The sequence below is a fragment of the Dreissena polymorpha genome, chromosome 3, assembly GCF_020536995.1.
Source record: "Dreissena polymorpha isolate Duluth1 chromosome 3, UMN_Dpol_1.0, whole genome shotgun sequence".
NCBI classification, from domain to species: Eukaryota; Metazoa; Mollusca; class Bivalvia; order Myida; family Dreissenidae; genus Dreissena; species Dreissena polymorpha.
In genome coordinates, this window is record NC_068357.1 from 44081623 (window position 1) to 44104177 (window position 22555).

General features: G+C 38.0%; 2 protein-coding genes across 2 annotated transcripts in view; one reads left to right on the top strand and one right to left on the bottom strand.

Annotated features, from left to right (window-relative positions):
* The first annotated feature begins 23 nt into the window (after positions 1–23).
* Positions 24–5267, top strand: LOC127874268 (uncharacterized protein K02A2.6-like). The gene is made up of 2 exons (XM_052418491.1): positions 24–1068; positions 1498–5267. Exons 1-2 carry the CDS (start codon positions 252–254, stop codon positions 4335–4337), a joined length of 3657 nt encoding a protein of 1218 aa, XP_052274451.1. The 5' UTR covers positions 24–251; the 3' UTR covers positions 4338–5267.
* Positions 5268–9104: 3837 nt separating this feature from the next.
* LOC127873906 (aftiphilin-like) overlaps positions 9105–22555 on the bottom strand; it is a 37387-nt gene continuing 23936 nt past the window's right edge. The window contains exons 9-11 of the mRNA XM_052418017.1: positions 19217–19277; positions 15112–15171; positions 9105–13509 (exon numbers count right to left, since the gene is read on the bottom strand). Of these exons, the coding sequence (XP_052273977.1) occupies positions 13292–13509; positions 15112–15171; positions 19217–19277 (339 nt within the window). The 3' untranslated portion in view covers positions 9105–13291. The remainder of the gene's footprint in view (positions 13510–15111; positions 15172–19216; positions 19278–22555) is intronic.

The following is a 22555-nucleotide window of genomic DNA, read 5'->3' on the forward strand; positions in this document are numbered from 1 at the left end:
CTGTCATGTATTGTAATGTAAGGGACACAACTCGTATTGTCTTGTTAAAGCATGCAGTCATGAGTTACTTGTATTGAGATTTATATATATATGTGAATCTATGAATAAAGCCAGTTGTGAGTTACCCACCGACGAGTTCAGAGTTATTACATGGTGTCAGAAATCTATTAAAAATCGGCGCAATCAGGCGATTGCATGACAATCGTACGTTGCAAATCTGTTGTTAAAGGTTCATTTTATACAACAGCGAAATGGCTTCGAAGGGAATCAGGCCATTACCGGAATTTAACCCGTCAGAAAGTGCATCAAGTTGGGAAGACTACAAACGGGACTTCATAATTCATTTGGACGCGCTAGGTCTGGACGACAAGCCTGGAAAAAGAAAGGTTGGTGTCCTACTTGCCAACATGGCGAGAGAGTGCGTAAAAATTTACGATTCGTTCGCGTGGGCGCCGGAAGTTGTTGCCAATCAGGATGCTGGAATCGCGGCAGTGCCAGCCGAGGATAAATACCATCTAGAAACAGTTTTCACAAAATTTGACAGACATTTCGGAGTGCATAATTACCGTAACATTAAAAGACAAGAGTTCCTCAACACAAAGCGTGGTAACCTGTCAATAATGGATTACATTTCGGAATTAAAAAGAAAGGCCGAACACTGTCAATATGGGGAACAAAAAGAAGGGTTAATATGTGACATGATCATTAATGGCGTGAATGACACAAAGTGTAGTGAAAAGCTAATGGAGATACCGGTTACACAACTTACCATCGAACGTGTCGTGCAGGTTTGTAGGCAAATAGAATTGACCGCGTCTCACATCAAATCACTGGGCGAAAGCCCTCGCGTAAACATCGCTAGAACGCATCAAAACCCTCATAAGCAACAAAAATACTGTGCCAAGTGTTGCAGAAAACATGAAGTAAGGAAATGTCCCGCCTATCAAAAACAGTGTGACAATTGCGGTGAGTTTGGCCATTTCAAGGCATCCAAATTATGTCCTGCAGTCGGTGGGACATCGCATCAACAAAAGGGGATATCACACAGAGGGGCACGTGGCTATGGACGTAGACTGCGTCATCGCGGAAGTGATCGGGGAATCCACCGTGGATATCGGGGCCGTGGAGGTCAACGACGTGTCAACTACACCGAAGCCCAGGAAGACCAGGTCGAGGAAATGTTTAACCAGTTTGAACATGCGGATGTGAACGACGTATTTATCGCAACATCGAGTGAAGATAATCATGAATGGTCCGCTAACTTGAAAATAGGGTGTAAAACGATAAAATTTGAAATCGACAGTGGCGCAATGTGCAGTGTCATGTCATATGGAACAGCGAAGCTATTTGAAAAGGTTGCACCATTCAAAAGGAGTGATGTTATTATTAGCGGTGTCAATGGGCCAGCAGTGAAGGCGCTAGGAATGATTACATTGCTGTGCGAGCATAAAAATATCAAGCGTTCGGTTAATTTCCAGATTATGAACACTCCAAGAGGCATAAACTTGCTTGGAAGGGATGATTCAGTTGATTTTGGGCTGATCATGAGAATACACACCGCAAGACTTGAAACAGAATCTATCATTGAGAAATATAGTGACGTCCTTGGGGAAGAGATTGGGTGTATACCGGGCGAGTACGAGATTAAAATCGATAAGTCAATAGAACCAGTAGTTCATGCACCAAGACCGGTTCCAGTCGCGATTTGTGAACAATTGCAAGCTGAACTAAAACACTTAGAGAAATGCAACATTATTGCTAAAGTAACAGAACCTACGCAATGGGTCAGTAGTTTGGTGTGCGTAAGGAAGAAAAACGGAAGAGTGCGAATATGCATTGACCCCACAGATTTAAACCGCGCAATCCGAAGAGAACATTACCCAATGAACAGTTTTGATGATGTTGCCACAAGATTGAATGGGAGTAAATACTTTACAACGCTAGACGCGAATATGGGTTATTACCAAATAAAATTAACTGAAGAGAGCTCGAAGCTCACAGCGTTTAATACTCCGTTCGGCAGGTACCGATACCTGCGGATGCCGATGGGCGTGAAGTGTTCGAGTGAAGTGTTCCAACGGTCCATGGAACAGAACTTTGGTAACATTGACGGGGTAGAAATAATTGTTGACGACATTTTGATTCATGGTAGAACACTGGAAGAACATAACAGGCGCTTGGAAACGGTGCTTCAAAAGGCACGTTCAATTAATCTGAAGATGAATAAGAAAAAGTGTATGTTTGCCAAGCCGGAGGTGGACTATGTAGGTCACAAACTGACTGGAGACGGAATTAAACCGACAGATCAAAGAGTGAAGGCGATAGCAGACATGAGAGAGCCAGAAAGCTTCAGTGAGCTGGAAACCGTGTTAGGCATGCTATCGTATGTGTCTAAGTTCATCCCAAATCTCAGTGAGTTGAATGCACCACTGCGCGATATGAAAAGGCTAGAAACGTGGAGCTGGGGTGACGAAGCGAAGCGCGCGTTCAATAAAATAAAAGAAGCTCTTGTTTCAACAAAAGTACTTCAGTACTACGACTTGAAAAAACCTGTCACACTCACAGTAGACGCATCAATGAGAGGCCTGGGAGCCGCGATAATCCAACAGGACCGTGTTGTGGCATATGCGTCACGTGCGCTCACACCGACAGAGCAACGGTACGCTCAGATCGAAAAAGAAATGCTAGCCGTTGTATATGGCTGTGAAAAATTCCACAAACTGCTATATGGCCGAGATACTTTCCTAGTGGAATCTGATCACAAACCGTTGGAGTCGATTCTAAAGAAAGAAATACATAAAGCTCCGCTAAGGATTCAACGAATGATTTTAAAGCTTCAACCGTATGACTTCAACCTCGTGCACAAAAGCGGCAAGGACATGGGTCTAGCAGACTGCCTCAGCAGATTACCGTTAGAAAATCATTATGAGAAAACTATCGATGAAGAGTTGATGGTTTTGAAGCTCGACACGCTGTCGTGTTCAAACCATGACAAAATTGCACGCGCAACGCAAGCGGATGAACAATTCCAAGTACTGGCAAAGGTTATCATTCGAGGATGGCCAGAAACGAAGTGCGAAGTTCCAGTTGAAGCCGTTCCATTTTGGGATTACCGCGATGAAATATCAATTTACAATGGAGTTCTGTACCGAGGGGAACGCGTGTGTATCCCGAAAGAAATGAGAACAGAAACGTTGAAAGCGATACATAAGTCGCATTTAGGGGTAGTAAACTGTAAACAGAGGGCGAGAGAGTTAGTATTTTGGCCCGGCATGAACAAACAAATTGAAGATCTTATTGGCAAGTGTAGTGCGTGTTTAATGCATCGCAAGATGAGCCAAAAGGAGCCAATGATCATCCAACCAGTACCTGAGCTACCCTGGAGCAAAGTTGGAATGGACTTATGCGAACTAGAGGGTAACAATTACCTAATCATTGTAGACTACTTCTCCAACTTCATTGAAGTAGCACCATTGCAAAGAGACACTCGAACGAGCACCATCTTAAAACACATCAAGCAAAACGTGGCTCGTTATGGAATCATGGACTCAATCATCTCGGACAACGGTCCACAGTTCACCAGTGCTGAATTCCGAGAATTCATCGAAAAATATGGCATCACCCATATTACGTCGTCGCCTTTGCACCAACAAACAAACGGCCTTGCTGAAAAGGCTGTACAAACCGTTAAAAATCTAATTAAAAAGTGTAGCGAAACAGGGGACGACATCTACTTAGCCCTGTTAGAACTAAGAAACACACCACGCGATAACATCGGATCACCGATGCAACGTTTGATGGGTCGACGCGCAAAAACACTAATACCTATGAAACAAACATTGCGACAACCAGAAACAACCAGTGAAAATGTCGCACCAAAGTTGTTAGAATTTCGTGAAAAGCAAAAATTCTACTACGACCAACACGCGAAGAGCAATGACAATCTTCAGCCAGGGGACGCAGTAAGAATTAAAACCCCATCTGGTTGGAAACCGGCAGAGTATGTGAAACCGTCCGAATACCCACGATCACATATCGTTAAGGCAGGCGAATCGGGGCGCGAATATCGCCGAAACACGGACATGCTAATGAAAACAAAGGAAAGACCACACATTATCACCACAAACAATGACGTGTACATACCGGCACCCACAGCGCCAACAGAGACGGTAGCAGAACAACCATCAACAACTCCAAATCACGAAAACAGTGCTAGTGCGAGATCGAGCGAAACTCGAGACAAACCGGGGAAAGAGAGTGTACAAGACACTGTTAGAAAGAAAACGAGGTCAGGAAGAGAAGTTCACAAACCGATACGGTTAAATGACTATGTGTAAGATGTGAAGTGCAAAACATGTGTCATATGACTGCCTTATTGTAGTGCAAAATAAACTTATTAATAAACTGTTTAATAACTATCATTCGGTAATATTGGTATTTGTATAAGTAAGATGTATTGTGGTGGTAAATGCATAATGTTCTTGAAACTGTACTATCATAACGAGTAAGGAACAGTTTGTACATATTTATTTTTATCATATCAAACTCTTGGTTAAGGTTTAAAGATTCAGTGCCTTCAGCGCTTTGATTTTTCTTCTAACAACAAAATGTTCATGAAATTTTCTTCTCACAAAAATCCAATATTAATTATTTTTGGGTGTATCTACTTTCTAGCTTGTTTTCGGTGTTATAACAGTCTGTTATCATTTCCTAGCTGAAACCCGACATTTACTGTATCTGGCATTTGTCATTTTGTCCTGAACAAGCTTGAATCCGAGATAACAGAGACAATTTTTTGGAAAGTTAGCAAACATGTATTTTAGTGAATAATTTTGTCTTACATGTTGTTTTATTGTTAATTTGATTTTATGAAGTTCAATTGCATATTTAATATATAAGAAGTTCTTCATTACTTAGAGTGCATTTTATTCATATAGAATATTCTATTTTCAATAACAATTTAACACTCAGAGGCGGCTTAAAAGAAATTCCCACTATGGTTTTATAAAAAGAACAGTTTATAATGTGTTACTACAGGTTATGTTATTTGCTTTCTTTCATAAACCTCTTCGCATATGTAACGATAGAGTAGTTGGTGTATCATGTGTTTATATTTTTAAAAAAAGAAAGAAAAGGGGATGTCATGTATTGTAATGTAAGGGACACAACTCGTATTGTCTTGTTAAAGCATGCAGTCATGAGTTACTTGTATTGAGATTTATATATATATGTGAATCTATGAATAAAGCCAGTTGTGAGTTACCCACCGACGAGTTCAGAGTTATTACAAATACAATATATGCGTCACGTATTCGTAGCTTTTTGAGCCTCCACTGACGTCAACTTGATATTGTTCCTTTGTTCTCAGACGCGGTTGCGACGTGTTACAAGCCGCGTGAAGTATTCTAAAGCGTGCGGGATACATAGATGCTATCATCATGATCATCGTCGTCGTCATCATCATCATCATGATCATCATCATCTTTTTCTTCATTATCATCATCATCATCATCAATCCCTTGACCGGTTTGACCGTTGGATGAAAATGAGGGAAGACGATACAGAAATCCTCATCCAGTCAGGTCTGTTGTGTGCTGCTGAGAGTACCGGTAATTCACCCATTGGAAGGGATGCCCATTCTTTTACATTATTCATACAGCTTTTCTTTTGACGGCCTCGATTCAAAGATGCCGCGAGAGGATAATCTAATCGTCGCAATGCACGCGTGAAGATGTGTGTTTGTGTTGACCGATCCTGTGTTCAAACAGAAAGTGGATACAGTTCGGGCCTTTATCCGGTCGTCGCAACGTTCTTAACAAAATCCACGACGCGACGCCGACTCTGTGAACGCGATAGTGGTGGACCCCGGGTGGTCATCGGGGTGGTAGTATAATTACAACACTCCCGTGTTATGCTACCAATTATTGCTTGGCTCGTAGCATACAACGCATATTAAGACGGTCAGCGATTTAACGTAAGAAATTCTACAACAACAACAACATATTACATCCTCTGTGATTCAACTGTTCGCCTAGCATGCTTTCCTCATGAAGTCCTCTTGGTAGGTCTACACTATGACACCACTTGTATTGCGGACTGGCTGTCAATCAAATTACCATTGGGAAAATTTCCTGATCTGATACAATTAACACTAACAGTGTCCTAGCGTTGTACAACGTGGGTAACTGATATTTATTTTTGCAAGTATTGTGGAAAAGGTAATATCACATTCCAGCAACATAAAAAACTACATTATTTTATGTTGTTCGTACGCAGCCTTAAAACACCGCTTTGTTCGTCCGTGTTCTAATTCTTATGCCCAACAAACTAGGAGTCAAAAGAACTTTCCTCGCAAAACAAAACAAAAAACAAATTCGTCTACGTTGCCGTCAACCCTATGGTCTAACGTAACGAATAAATAAGACTTACGGTAATGATACTTGGAGATATTTTTCCATACCCACCAACTATTGAATGTTTCGTTTTTGTATTTTGTAAAATCGAAATTGAATCAAAGATACTAGGATATTAACAAATAAAAAAATCCTACCACATAAGCTATGATGGGGCGAGTCGTTATATATGTGGGGCGAGTCGTGATATAGGTGGGGCGAATCGTTATAAAACATGGGGCGAGTCGTTCAGGGGGCGAGTCGTTACCAATTCAGACTTACCGGTAATGTGCGACGTACACCACTACCAAGACTGAATCAAAGTACTGGCAGTACTGGTGTGACGATGCTTTTGAAGAGGATGGATATAAAACATTAATTTAAGTTTATCTATATCACCACAATTGTGTATGTTGATACGAACATTTGGGTACGATAAAAAATTTGGGTACGAACATTTTGGGTACGAAAAAAAATTTGATACGAAAATTTTTTGCGAACGAAACATGTTTGGTACGAAAAAAGTTTAGGGGTACGGGGAAGTAGTACCCGTGGGTAACTTGACCCATTGAGCAAAACTGGGAGGCGGGTCACATTCTTGTTCATTAAGTATGGCAATACATTCATGATGATTTTCGAAAGTAGGTATGAGCACATAGCCGGACCATGTGAGCTCAATCGTATGAGCACTTGACTATCCGAGTTCGCCCACGAACATATGGATAAGTTAACTAATAGCGAAATGACCTTATACATGTATATGCTGAAATCTAACAATCGAGCGAAATATCAAACATGGTATGTACACTTAGGTACTTGTGTAATTTCTGTTAGAATATCGTATTCAATATGTAAATTTTAAATGATTGTGCCCGCACTTGAGTTTGTTGCCCTGTTTGAGTCTATACGCGCCTAGGCTGCACCCAGTGCGTGTATTTGTGTTTTTCCAAGGTAATGAGTTACCTCCGCGCTGAGGCTGCATAATGTTGGGACCCGGAGTGTGTCCAGCACTCCTACCTAATAAGATTAGATTGACGACAGTTGGACGAATTTTGAATGATAGCTGCAATTTCCAGCTAATTGTTTTGTACTGAAATACTTTTTAATTTTTTATATGGTCAAATGCTGCGGGGGGGGGGGGGGATGAGATTTTCCGGAAAAAACAACTGTCAGGAATGGTGACCACAAAACATACATACTATAACATTGCGCCGGGAGCGGAAATCGAACCGGTGTCGTAAAGGTGAAAAAGTGAACTCCTTACCACTGCGCTAGCGGGACGGACAATTACGCAAAGAAATGTTGTTTTATCTATATATATCATAGCAGTGCAGCGTTTACAATTTGCAGGTTCGAAATCGTTCGCATTCTTTAGTTCTGTGATTACGTAAAAAGTTAATTTTACATGTTTTTATTCGCAATTTATTTACTAAATCGAGAACAAATATCAAACAAAATAGAGAAAATATATAGTTGTTTCATTGGTCCATAAAAATAAAATGGATGTAAAATTACTAATTTGAAATTAACATTCTGATACACTTATTGAATCTGTTTCCCCAGGATATGCTGTTCTATTAATATTTACCTTTATCAACACGAACGACAACTCTGCTAGGAGAATGTTATCAATGAAAATCAACGAGCAATCTCCTACGCAGTGGCGAATGCCAAGGGAAGTAACTGAAAAATCGAGTTATCTCAATTCTTTTCAATTCAATTCGGTCTTTTACATAGGTCGTCATTGTGAAGATTTTTTTACTGGTTATCAAACCTTGGACGCTGCTGCTCCAGCATCGTCAAAAATAATATGAGCTTGCTCCGGCAAAACGGGGCTTAATGCATGTGCGTAAATTGTCGTTCCTTAGTCCACACAGGCTAATCAGGGACCACATCTTCCGCCGAAATGGTATGTTTGGTTTGAAAGAAGTATATTCTTAACGCAAATCGAGTTTAAGCGGACTGTATTGCCCCTTTTTAGCCTTCCTAAACTGGGACGGCACTACGTACATGCAATAACCCCAGTTTCCCCTGATCGCGACTCCAATTGTTCGTTCTCACGCCTGTTCTCACGCTTGTTCTCACGGACAAATGATGCGATGTCAAGAGGATATACAAAGATATACCCACTATATCAGGCCCTTTATTTTTAACCTTTACCACTTAGATACATATTTTGACGCATTTGTAGCCTCTTTGAAAGTTAAATTTAAATAAATACCTTTCGTACTAAATTCAAGTTTTAAAGGCTTCACTTCCAACCTGTAGATGAGCAGCAAACAGCATAAAACCTGAACAGACTGCGAGTTACTCGCTGGCTGTTCTGGTTTTATGCTGTTTACACATAGCCATTTTAACTTTGATTCTGAGTAGGAAAGGGTTAATTTGTCTTTCGTCTTTAGGTTGATCTTGCATGTTTAGTGGTCTATAGTTTTCAAATCTTTCACGTTTTACAATCCTTACTTTTGTTTTACTATCTTTGTGTCACTGTTATACATAATGTATGAAATTAGAAGACAAAATGAGAATCGTACATGCATTCTTGATAGAAAAATTGTTAAGCCTCGTAGAAAGGCTTAAAAGGCAATCACAGAAAATCGTATATACATTCCCTTCAATGCAATACTTCTTAAATTTGGTATAACATGCTTTTATCATGTTGATGAAAGGTTAATACTCTAAAATAGTGAATGGCCAAAAACAACCCACACATTGTATTTTGACGTTTATGTTTAGTTTCTTGATATAACAACAACATAAGATGAGTTAGAATGCAACACTGATGTAAATGCACGTACATTCTTCATATTAATACACATGAAATAAATATACATGTTAACATTCTTTACAAATAATTTCAATTTAAATACCAAAAATGTCAGAATATAAACCATACATGAACTGTTTTTAATAACAATCAATAATATACCTCTATATGATTAAATGAGTAGGTCATTTAAGGAATGTATTGATTTTTACAGTTTTCAAAGCCAAAATAAACAGTTAATAATAAATAATACCAAAATAATTTGACATAATATATAATAACTTCCATAGTATAGAAATTAAATAGCACAAAAAGTGATGCACATAGAATAAATTCGAAATATATGTATAATAAAACTTCATTGGTATAACACATTAAAACATTGCTATGAAGTCATTCCCCTTGTTCATGTTGTACTTTAAATTTAATATTGGACTTTTAGCCGCCCATTATTGGGCATGTTTTCACAGTATTGAAGAGCAGTGTTAATAATGGACAAAACATGCAAAGCAGAAATCAGAAAATGCTTTGGTAATTTTTAAATATGATATAAGCCTCAAACTGACCTGAATACAGAATTGTCTTCAGCGCTACCCACAGACTGTCTTATAAAGAGACCATGAAACCTTGAGTGACTTTGTAGCAGATAGGATAGCTCATGACATATGCCATAAGACCCATTTTAACACTAAGCAGGTCATATTAGTTTAAATAAAATGTTTGACTTGTTTAATGTCCTAGATATTGGAGTCTTGTATGCTATTTGAAATTATCACGGCCAGTCATCAATGTGGGATATCATAGGTGGGAAATACAAAATATTATGAGTCACATTCCGTAAAAAACTGGGCTTAATGCATTTGCGTTTAGTGTTCTTCCAGATTAGCCTGTGAATCTCTAGGATGACACTTTATGCACATGCATTAACCCTTTGCATGCTGGGAAATTTGTAGTCTGCTAAAATGTTGTCTGCTGAATTTCTAAAATTAGCATTTTCTTCAATTTTTTTCAAAGAATACTATCAGAATAGCAAACAGTTTGGATCCAGATGAGACGCCACGTTCTGTGGCGTCTCATCTGGATCCAAACTGTTTGCACAGGCCTTCAAAATTCGGTTCCCGCACTGAAAGAGTTAAGCCCAGTCTGCCCAGTCTGGCAGAGTCAGTCTCATATATTAAATGAAGAGAACCTTCACCTGTCAAACACTGTACAAAATCACAACACGGAAATAAAGATAAAACACTATCACATGACTAGGTACCATTGGCAATCCACTACTTAATCAATACACATTGACTAATACAGACTACTCTTATGGTTCTGTTGTCCAACATAACTGGACACAGCAATGGAAACAATGTGTCAGGACACTTTTTTGAACTAGAGTTAACTACTCAATCACTTAGCACTGACAAATAATAACTACTATGAATGTTCTTACAGCTACATACTTCAACCAACATGTCATTCTGTTCACAAAGCAGGCAACACAAAAGGTTCTGCTTAAAAGAAGATAAAGAAATCATAGTACAAGTACATGTTGTTGCTTGAGTGCATGAGAGTTACTTGAGATGAGACAGTAAGACGTATAAGCTGTTGAATACTATATCAAGACCCTTACTTGGATTTGAACTGCCCTCTAGTATTGAACTGCCCTCTAGTAAAACAGGAGCTCGGAGGACAGCGCGCTCAACTATTTGAGTGCTTGACCAAATAACGTAAGCCATCATGGAGAGGGGGGAAAAAATAAGATTTTTTTAAAAATATATTTTTTTAGGGGGGGGGGATTCTGGGGTGGGGCGTGGGGGTTGGTTTGGGTGGAGTCCATTGTGGTATGTCAGGTAAGTGTTGTTTTGTCAAAGTATGAATAAAATGTGATCATAAATAAAGAAGTTATGGCAATTTAAGTAAAATTTATTTATTAGATCATTAGTCAAGGTCATTCAAAGGTCGAGGTCAAATTCAACTTGCCAGGTACAGTAACATCATGATAGTAAGAAAGTATATGAAGTTTGAGAGCAATAGCCTTGATACTTTAGAAGTAAAGTGGATCTAAACACAAAATTTAACAAATTATTCAAAGTTACAAAAAAGGGCCAAAATTCCGTTAAAAAGCCTACCAGAGTTATGCAATTAGCCCTGTACAGTCCCCTTACGATAGTTAGCGAGTTTTCCAAGTATAAAAAGCAATAGCTATGATACTTTAGGAGTAAAATGGACCAAAACTCAAAACTTAACAAAATGTTCAATTATCTAAGTATAAAAGGGGCCATAATTCTGTAAAAATGCTTGATACAGTTGTATGCTCTTGTTTATAGGGTGGGGTAATGTTGGTAAAGAAATATGCAAAATATGAAAGCTCTATGTCAAAGGACATAGAAAATATTTGAGGTGGTATGCAAACTTTAACAAAGATTTATCAATAATATGCATATTCTAAGTGAAAAGAGGGCCATAATTCTTACAAAATGCTTGATACAGTTGTCTGCTCTTGTTTATAGATTGGGGTCATGTTGGTAAAGAAGTATGCAAAATATAAAAGCATTACCGGTATGTGAAGGGAAATAGGAAATATTTTATGTGGTACGCAAACTTAACATTCCAACGCTCACACTGACGCCGGGGTGAGTAGGATAGCTCCACTATAATTATATATTTCATAATTATAGAATAGTCCAGCTAAAAAGGCTTAATTCATGTGCGTAGTGTAGCTGCAGATTAGCCAGTGCAGTGCACACAGGCTAATCAGGGACAACACTGTCTGCTTGCATCTTTCATGAAATATTTTGTTTAAAGGAAGTCTCTTCTTAAAGAAAATCCAATTGAGGTGGAAAGCGTCATCCCTAATAAGACTTTGCAGACTGCACAGGCTAATCTGGGACGAAACTTCACCCACATGCATTAAGCCCTATTTTCCAAGAGAGCGGCTAATTTGTATTAAATGCACACACATGTGAACAGTACATGTACAAAATGCTCTCCACTTGTCTACAGCAACAGTGACATGATGGCACAAGTAAATGCACTGGAACAGATAGAATGAGGAAAAGCTAAAACATTGGTACACACAAGAATTTCCTTGTTTACATGCAAATATTAAATTTAGCCCAGAAACATGATTTCACAACCGTTACTGAAATGCCTAACAACAAATTAAGCGCACATACCATACTTCATTTATTAATGGCATTTTTGTTACCAAACTTAATAATCTTAAAATGTTATTTTAAAAGGTTCTTAACCTCAATTAGGATACATTTTACTATTCTGATACCTTTAACGGGAATCTGCTACGATCAAGTTACAATGAAACTCCTAGCAAATTTACATTCAATCATTCAATATTTTTCATACAAATAGAGACTTAATTTGTTCACAAATAATTTACAAATTGCAAGAGTACCATTATAAATATGGGCCCTGAACTCAAAATCCCGACAACAAATTTATATTTTTAAGCACATTTTTATAGATGCTCCCTGAACTCAACATCCCAATAATAACTGTGATACTTTATGTTTGTCAAACAAAATCGGCTCTCAAAAAAAACAAGAGCCTGGCTCAGGGAAAATGGAGCTCAATGCATGTGTGAAAATTGAGCTCAATGCATGTGTAAAAATGGAGCTCAATGCATGTGTGAAAATGGAGCTCAATGCATGCGTGAAAATGGAGCTCAATGCATGTGTGAAAATGTTTGCATAAGAGTAGCCTCTGCAGTCTGCACAGGCTTTAACCCTTTGCATGCTGGGAAATTTGTCGTCTGCTAAAATGTCGTCTGCTGAATTTCTGAAACTAGCATTTTCTTCAACTTTTTTCAAAGAATACTATCAGAATAGCAAACAGTTTGGATCCTGATGAGACACCACGTTCTGTGGCGTCTCATCTGGATCCAAACTGTTTGCAAAGGCCTTTAAAATTCGGTTCCCACATGGAGAGAGTTAAGGGATGACACCTTCCAGCTGGACTGGATTTTTGTTAATAAGAAAGCTCTTTAAACGAAAAATACCATAAAAGCGAAAAGCGTCATCCCTGATTAGCCTGTGCAGACTGCATAGGCTAATCTGATACAACGCTTTACACACATGCATGAAGCCCTGTTTTCCCAAAGCGCAGCCTAAGTTCTGACATGTCGCTACATTTTCACAGGGAACATCAGCACTCCAGCCTTCATGAAAGACAGGTCAGGCAGTGATTGGACGATCCTCTCAGCCTCTGGGCTCATTGCCCTCTCCTGATTGGTCTGTTTGAATGTGGAGGGCGTGGTCTTGAGGCCCGCCAGCAGGTCCTCCAGGGGTTGCAAGGTGTGTCTGGGGCCAGGGTCATCGGGAGTGATGAACTCAGACTCCAGATCTGTAGGCACACCAATATATTTTTGTTTAATTTGTACATAATTTTAGGGCATAGAATTACATAAAACTCAGAGTCGCCTTTTTATTTTTGAAGTCTTATGAAATTTCAGAATACATGTACTTGTAAGAAAGACTTTGTGATATATGACAATTATTAACAGTTAAAGGAATTATGATGAATATATCTGTTATCACAATACAAATTATATAGCTTGGTATTTGCATTTGAATCCTTAATTACAGAATTAGTTGTTAATGTAAGAAAAAGAAATGACATGCAATATTGGCCTTCTACATTTACAAAGAAAGACAATGAAAATGACCACAGAAATTAATTCACTGTGAGAGTGATCAACAACAGGCAAGGGGTATCTTCTGTAGCCAAGTCTGCGAATGTTTGAATTCATTTGATGCAAGACATGTTGTGAATGAAATGCTACAACAATCCATGACTGTACTATGAATATTGAGTGCAATAACATACCACAAGTCATATGACAATTAATAGGCAGATACACAAGGAAATACATGCATTGGGACTCAACCAATATGCTTCATACAAAACAAAACTACCTACTAGATTTATTTTTTGAACACATGAAAAAAGAACATGAATGTTAAAATTAACACTACCTGCACTTGTCTTTTAAATGTAAGTAAATTCGTATTGGCTCACTTTGCCATTAGTTTTGACAAAATTCAAACAACTTACATGGAAATGGCATGCAGTTCTGATAGGATTTATCAAGCAACTTTATACTATTGGCAATATTTTAAGTTTTATTTCCAAACGCAGCAAACTGATGGTGAAGACATGCTAAACAAGAGATGTGTTTGTCAGAAACACAATGCCCCCTAATGCGTCGCTTTGAATTTATTTTTTGACCTTTGACCTTGAAGGATGACCTTGAGTTTGCACCACTCAAAATGTGCAGCTCCATGAGATACACATGCATGCCAAATATCAAGTTGCTACGTTCAATATTGAAAAAGTTATGAAGAAGGTTAAAGTTTTGGTTAAAGTTTTTGAATTATTTTTTTTTTACCTTTGACCTTGAAGGATGACCTTGACCTTTTACCACTACAAATGTGCAGCTCCATGAGATACACATGCATGCCAAATATCAAGTTGCTATGTTCAATATTGCAAGAGTTATGAAGAAGGTTAAAGTTTTGATTAAAGTTTTGGGACACACACAATCTATTTTTCAATCCGGAGGCATAAAAACTATGCCGGAAGCTCAGTTGCTGCTCCCATTTCATTGCAGCCATGTTACGCAGTTCATTGCAGCCATGTTACAAAACCAAAGAAAATCTGGCCTTGATCTGGGAAAACTAGGCTTAATGCATGTGCATTAAGTGTTTTACCAGATTAGCCTGTGCAGTCTGCCCAGGCTAATCAGAGATAACATTTACCGCTTTTATGGAATTTTTTGGAAAGTCTCTTCTAAACATATCATATGGAGGCAGAAAGGGTCTTATCTTTGGCACAAGCATTAAGTCCAGTTTTTACAGAACAAGCTAAACTGATGAGTGCTACAATGATTCATAAGAAAATCCAGGGAATCGTTATCATGACCTTGCAGTGCCATCCACAACTTACCATTGCTTTTTGTGCTTTGGTCCTGAATTAGAAAATCCAAATTCAATGATTTATTGTTGGCTGAAAAGAGAAGAAATGTTGCAGCTGTTATACAAGCGAAGCCAATGCAAGAAGTAGCTGAAGCAGTAAGGGCAACCTTAACCTAATTAGTAGTGAAACACATATACTGTAAAATCATTTATCACCCCATTGGTGCAAAAAGGTACCATGTGATATTGAAATTAGAAGGCACGTGGTACCATGTGATATTGAAATTAGAAGGCACAAGGTACCATGTGATATTGAAATTAGAAGGCACGTGGTACCATGTGATATTGAAATTAGAAGGCACATGGTACCATGTGATATTGAAATTAGAAGGCACATGGTACCATGTGATATTGAAATTAGAAGGCACATGGTACCATGTGATATTGAAATTAGAAGGCACATGGTACCATGTGATATTGAAATTAGAAGGCACATGGTACCATGTGATATTGAAATTAGAAGGCACATGGTACCATGTGATATTGAAATTAGAAGGCACATGGTACCATGTGATATTGAAATTAGAAGGCACATGGTACTTTTTTGCACCAATTGGACATATTTGTCTGCATGAAATTTCGTGGTAAAAAAAACAACAGCCTGACTTTCTTGGACAAGTTAATTCATATTTTCGCCAAACAGTAGGTGGAATTTGCGTCTGTCATTTTGATACTTTTGTGTTAAATTTGTGGATAAGTCAACCCACAAAATCAACAACAATTAATGTCCTACGAATAATTATGATTTTACAGTAATATTCTTAAAATCAAATTTCTGGGCCAACATGCATGGTCAGATAAACATGTTGAGTATGTACATACAATTTTGGCAATATTTCAACTTATTCTACCTTTTCATTTCATGCACAATTTAATTTGTTGATAAATAACCTTGGCAAAAATTGTGAAGCAAAATCTAGTCAAAAGTTCACTATCGGCTTTTATGGGAATTTGTTCTAAAAGGAAGCCTCTTCTACACAACAATCCAGTCTAAGCAGAAAGTGTTGTCCCTGATTAGCCTGCGTAGACTTCACAGGCTAATCTGGGATGACACTTAACACACATGCATTAAGCCCCGTTTTATCAGAGAACGGCTCATATGTACAGTAGACTCTGCAAATACCGGACTCTCTGAATACCGGAACTCTCCCGATTCCGGACGGTCGGGCCAGTCCCGTATTTTCTCCTTCTATTTCTTTGTTAAAAAATGTTGAATAAACCGAACTCTCTGAAAACCAGAAACCGGACGGGTATCTCCGTAAATTTGGTCATTTTCAATGTAAAATACATTGAGTATACCGGACGGTCTAAATTCTCAAGATGTTCGAGGCGTGAAAATAACAATACCTAGTCACCACAGCGAGTGCGGTGTCACACATTTTGCTTGCGCAATTATCGATAATCGGATTAAACATACCCTAAAGGTGTCAAGTCGTTACCGCGCTATGGGAGTCCGATTAAGTTATGTAAAACAAACTGTGAATGTCTATAATAGACGTGCGGTAACACCAAAAAGTGATTGACTCGATAGTTTTATTAATTATTTATTATCGCCTATGATAAACAATTTAATTAAAAAATTAATGCATGCCGTTGCGACGATCACTTTCTTGTGATCTTCTCGGGTATTTTAAAAGATCTTATAGCTACGTTTTTAACGCTGAAATGGTTGTTTGCTTGTTTGTCAGATAAACTGTTAGAAATATGACTGTTAAATATCCATCCATCTGTATACAAATTCATTCATAGCCGTTTACTAATTTCTAACGCATCTAAAATGTCGCAGCCTCCAGCTAAACGCAGACGCGTAGAGCTTACGTTAGAGGATAAGATAAAGCTCATCACGGAATCAACTGCTCAACCAAAACCATCTCTGAAGACACTCGGCACTCCTTAAAATTGCAGAAAATAAGATCGTAAAGGAGAAATGTGCTTTCAAGCAGAGAGTGATCTTGGACTTCTCGTGAAATCGTAAACTTCAAGAATTAGTAGGTTTTGAGATTATGAATATCTTAAAAAATAATTATGATGCTGTTTTTTGCTTGTGTGTATGTTTTATGAAATGTGGTACATGTATGTATTGAATAATAAATAGTGTATCTACAACAATCTTATTTGTGTCGTCACTCGCCTATATGACAAATGCCACGTACGTACATGTATAAAGCACCACGCTCACTTTGGGATTAATCAAAAGAAGTCGGTTTGGATTTTTTTTTTGCTTTTAATCGATTAAAAACACATTTTTTAAGAATGCAATTAACAACGTCAGTACCTGCGTACAGTTATCACATAGTACATGTAAATGTATATGGTTCGTTTTATTTTTATGTGATTCTGTACACAATGCATACCATGTATATTTCGGCAATATGAAAACTCTTGGTAAACCGGAACTCGCTGAAAACCGGACGATCAGGCCGGTCCCGAGACCGTCCGGTTTACAGAGAGTCTACTGTACATAGAAAGCGGAAAACACGGTTGCCACTCTGACTGGCAAGACAACATTACTGGAGGAGTCCAGCTGACTTTAGTACAAATCATACCTCCAATTAATAAATAGAGGATATTTGTTGGATTCGGTGGATTATCGATTTTAATTCACGAGTGATCATAGAAAATAATATTTTCACGAGTGGCGCAGCCACGAGTGAAAATATATATTTTCTATGATCACGAGTGAATTAAAATCGATAATCCATCGATTCCAACAAATTTTCTTTTTATTTTATGCTTTATTTCACAGTTTATATACATTGTTAAAGAGTTTAACTAAAGAATTTCGTTGGGAACATGACGTCATTTCGTCAAAAAAATGACGTCATTTAACATAAACAGTGAAAATTATCGATAATTTTCACTGATAATTTTCATTGTTTGAAACAGTGAAATTATCAGTTTTAATTCACTGATATTTCTCTATAAACCACCGGAAAGCATAAAATAAAAGCTTCTGTCTTGTTTATATCTTATCCATCATACTGCAATTTTGAAAAGACAGACCTTAGTCTGCAACATGCAACGCTAGCAGCCAGATGAAACCCAGAAGTTTATGGGAGAGGACCAGAACATAAAAACAGGGGTTCCATAGCAAGGTAACATTGACACCTAGAGTAACCCTAGCAACAGTATTCAAGACACAGCAAATGTTACACCGGACATTTATCGAAATGCTTTCTTGCAGTATGAAATAAGGGTACCAATTGGGAAAATGGCCGCATCCATGATATGAAACAACCTCCATGCAGAGATTTGACTGGAACCAGCATAGCTGAATCAAATCCCTGCCTTCCCAACCAACCACATGATGATAGCCGAGACATGTGGTACAATAATTTTCCCATTGTTATTTTTTACTTTTTTATATTGGGCAATTTATTTGTTATTGTGACTTATACACTATTTTCAAAAATATAAATATAATACTAATAAAAAACAAAAATCCTCCCAAATCTGATAGATTTTTTTTGTAATGGCAGAAATTCTATGTGAGAGAATGGAACGACAACTCTGCATGGAGATTGGATATGAAATAACAATGCTATTGGATTAGTAAAGGTACAACAACTAACACCAGTAAACATGGGATATATTGGGAGCCTGGGTGGCATGGAGCTTTGCTGCCATTGGGAGGAGAGAAGTAATATAATATCTTTTTTTCCATTTATAATCGAGCCACCCACTGGGAAGACTCGGTTTATGTATATGCATAAAATGCTGCCCCAGATTGGCATGTCCAGTCCACACAGGCTAGTCACACACGACACTTTTGTTTAAACTGGATTTTTGCCAAGACACTTCATTTAAATGAAAAAATCCATAAAAGTGGAAAATGTTAGCTTGATCAGCCAGTTCGGACTGCAAATGTTACCTTGATCAGCCAGTTCGGACTGCAAATGTTCCCTTGATCAGCCAGTTCGGACTGCACAGGTTAATCTGGGAGGATACTTAAGACACATGCATTAAACCCGTTTTCCCACAGCGACGAGCACCATTACAGGAACTATGAGGTCATGGCTTGGCTGGCCGTTACAACAAGGTAACCAAGGTAACCAAATGTCAGTATTAGTACACACCTTCTAGGGGATTGGTCAGTCCACTGCTAGTCCAGTCAAACTGGGCCACTGGGATGGAGTCCTGGAAATACAGCCACATGGGTTAAGATTCATGTATACAAACTATAATCAATGCTTAAATTGCAAGTAGTATTATCATTGTTTCATATTGGTTTACATTTTCTGTTCTTAGACAACTGTTTTTCATCTTTCTGGCCAACAACAAAATGCATATATATTTTTTTTGAAAGATAAAAAAATTATGTTTAATATAGTTTATACCTTATTTTAACACTAACAAATGCATTGTAAATGCCAAATGCCCCGCAAGTATTGTTTTGACCTTAACCTTTTAAGTAGAGAAATGCAGTTTTAATTTATTTGAGTTCTCTCTTTACAGAGCTTAACACTTTGCATGCAAGGATATTTGTCATCTGCTAAATTGGTGTCTGCGGAATTTCTAAAATCATCATTTTCTTCACTTTTTTTCAAAGACCACTATCAGAATAGCAAACAGTTTGGATCCTGATCAGACACCATGTTTTCAATTTGTGGCGTCTGATATTGATCCTTACTGTTTGCAAAGGCCTTTAAAATTTGGTTCCAGCGCTAAAAGGGTTAAAGCATGTGTGTAAAGAATTGTCCCAGATAAGCCAGATAAGCATTTGCAGTACACAAAGACTCAAGCGGCGACAAATTTCATTTTTTTCAATGGAATTTTGCCGGTAAAGGAAGTCTGTTCTTAATGAAAATCAATTTTAGGGGAAAAAAAAGTTGTCCATTTAAAGCCAGTGGACACGCATGACCTAGATTCAAATTTGGCCTCAATGTTGTAAAAATAAACATTCTGACCAAGTGTAATCAAGGTGGTGTCATGCATTTGTATTCTAGAGTAGTAACCAGGCTTTGGTAAGAATTTACCTGGTGACCTAGTTATTTTACTGGTATGACGCAGATTCCAACTCCGCCTAGATATTGTGAAGATAAACATTCTGAAGAAGTTTCATCAAAATTGGGTCATAAATGAGGCCTCTTCAGCAGTACCACATGTTTTCATTAGAATTATCCTGGTGACAGGCATTACCCAGATTAAAACTTGGCCCATATATTGTAAAGATAAACATTCTGACAGAGTGTCAACATGGTGGGGTAATCCATTGGCTTCTGGAGTAGTGATATTAATTTTGTACAAAGTTTCATCCAAATTGCGTAATAAATTAGGCCTTTGGAGTGGTTACAATGTTTTTACTAAGAATTTAAAGGATGACCTAGTTTTGGGGCACAAAAGTTTTGGGTTACCTAGAATCATTACTAGGCGAGATAGTATTATTGTCAAGAATAATGTTATGTCAAAGTTTCATCACCATTTAGACATTAATGTGGCCTCTAGATGGGATACAAGGTCTTTGTATCTATTTTAAATGGTATCCGGAGAAGTGCCCCCCCGGAGAACTGCCCCCCGGAGAACTGCCCCCTTATTTTAAAGGTGGCGGAGAGGTGCCCCCCCATCAAATCGGTAGGGGCGGAGAACTGCCCCCCTGTCAGAATTTAGTAGGCGGATATCTGCCCCCCATCAAATCTGTAGGGGCGGAGAACTGCCCCCCGGTGTCATATTAGTTATTAGTTACGTAGTGAAAACAATACTTACGGGTAATTTTACGTTATCGCCGTACACATTTTATCCGGTAACAATTTAATTTCAGTACAAGTATATTACCATTTATCGAACTGAATAACACAAATTGTCTAGAGGCATGTAATAATACTGTTTAAGGCCCTTGGTACGCATCTGCACCACTCACTATACATGAATGCCTTGTAAAAGTCGTGTTTTAATAAGAGCGCGAAACATAGTCGAGATCCACACAGGAAACCCGTGCGTGTTAATACTGGCAATGTGTTGCAACTAAATATAGACGTGCAACTCGGTACTTATGGAGGAAAAGTTACATCGGAATTAATTTACATTATAAAGATAGTATTGACCCATGGAAAAAAAGTTAATTGACATATAAAAAAGTAAATTAATAGGCAAGGCAATAATTTAGCTGACTTGAAGAAAAAAGTGAAGTGAAGTTGAATTTATAAGCAATTTATTTATGTTGTTTAGTTAATTCATGTCTTCTAGCACCTTATCCGTCGGTAGCATCGCCAGACCGTCGAGTCGTCCGCAGTTTGCATTTTGAGCAGATCATGTCGACATGCCAAACAAACAAAATCGGTAACAGTTGCTTTAATTAGCAGCTAATAAGGCAGGCAGAGAACTTGTTACCGTTAACGATAAGTACCGCGATCTTTTAATCTTTTAATTGGTAGACCGGACCGACCTTAATTGTTAAGAACTTGTTAGCTTTGAATAAAGCCGCATACGGGTTTATTATATTGAACCGTCCAAATCCGTAATTGGCGAAAACAAACAAATAAATTATTGTTTTCAGCTGGCATAAGGATGGATTAAATTGCATGCTAATTGTTTGTTTTTATTACGGGGAAAATATCAAATAATTCAGCCGCGAAAACTTTTTATTAGCAAAACGTTATTTGTTTTTCTTTGTTCACATTGACGAAAATCACGTGATTATCAAGTTGGCGACGTGACGACGTCCATGCCGAGGTAGGTATTTTATGCCGTTTTATAACTTTTATGACTTGTACAACTTTATATTACTTTTGAAATTTCACTCAATTTCCATACATAATAGCAAGAAAGTTACTGGCGTTATTGTCATTATAATACTCGCTTTATATATCACCGCTATTTCTTTAATTAGGGGTCACTTCTCCGGGTCATCAATTCTGCCAGGGGGCAGTTCTCCGCCCCTTATTACTCAGCAGGGGGGCAGTTCTCCGCCCTATACAAAAACAGTGAGGGGGCAGTTCTCCGCCCAGTGAAAAATCTTTAGGGGGGCAGTTCTCCGGGGGGGCACTTCTCCTAGAGCCATTTTAAATCTATGTCAACTTTATTTTTTGAAAAAATGGACGAAATATTTGTTGATTTTGAGTGTTTATGGGCTTTTAATGGTGAGGAAGTCTAAAAAGAAGGACAGGCCGAATAATGTCCTATTTTTATCTTAAATTATATCGTATTTAGCATTCTAACAAGATTAAGAGCAAAAAGCAAATACATGCACTATCTTATCTCCATAATTGAGCTTTCTGAAGAAAAAAGCATAAACAATGTTTTGTTAAATTAATTATTCTTATAACTGGTAATTTTCAATTCATAATGTATATGTAATCACCTTGAACAATCATTGGTTCTTTTAAAGTATCACTTTGGTATGGAAACAGTCTTTCCGATAATTTGATCAAAGCCCACGTCCATTTGTGCTAGTTGCTAAGCAAAATCACTAGCCGAAG

Excerpts from the sequence above, each read along its gene's own strand:
- LOC127874268 (XM_052418491.1), top strand. The coding sequence starts at position 252 with ATGGCTTCGAAGGGAATCAGGCCATTACCGGAATTTAACCCGTCAGAA. Across the intron at positions 1,069-1,497 it reads AGGGGCACGTGGCTATGGAC|GCATAAACTTGCTTGGAAGG; the intron begins GTAGACTGCGTC and ends ACACTCCAAGAG.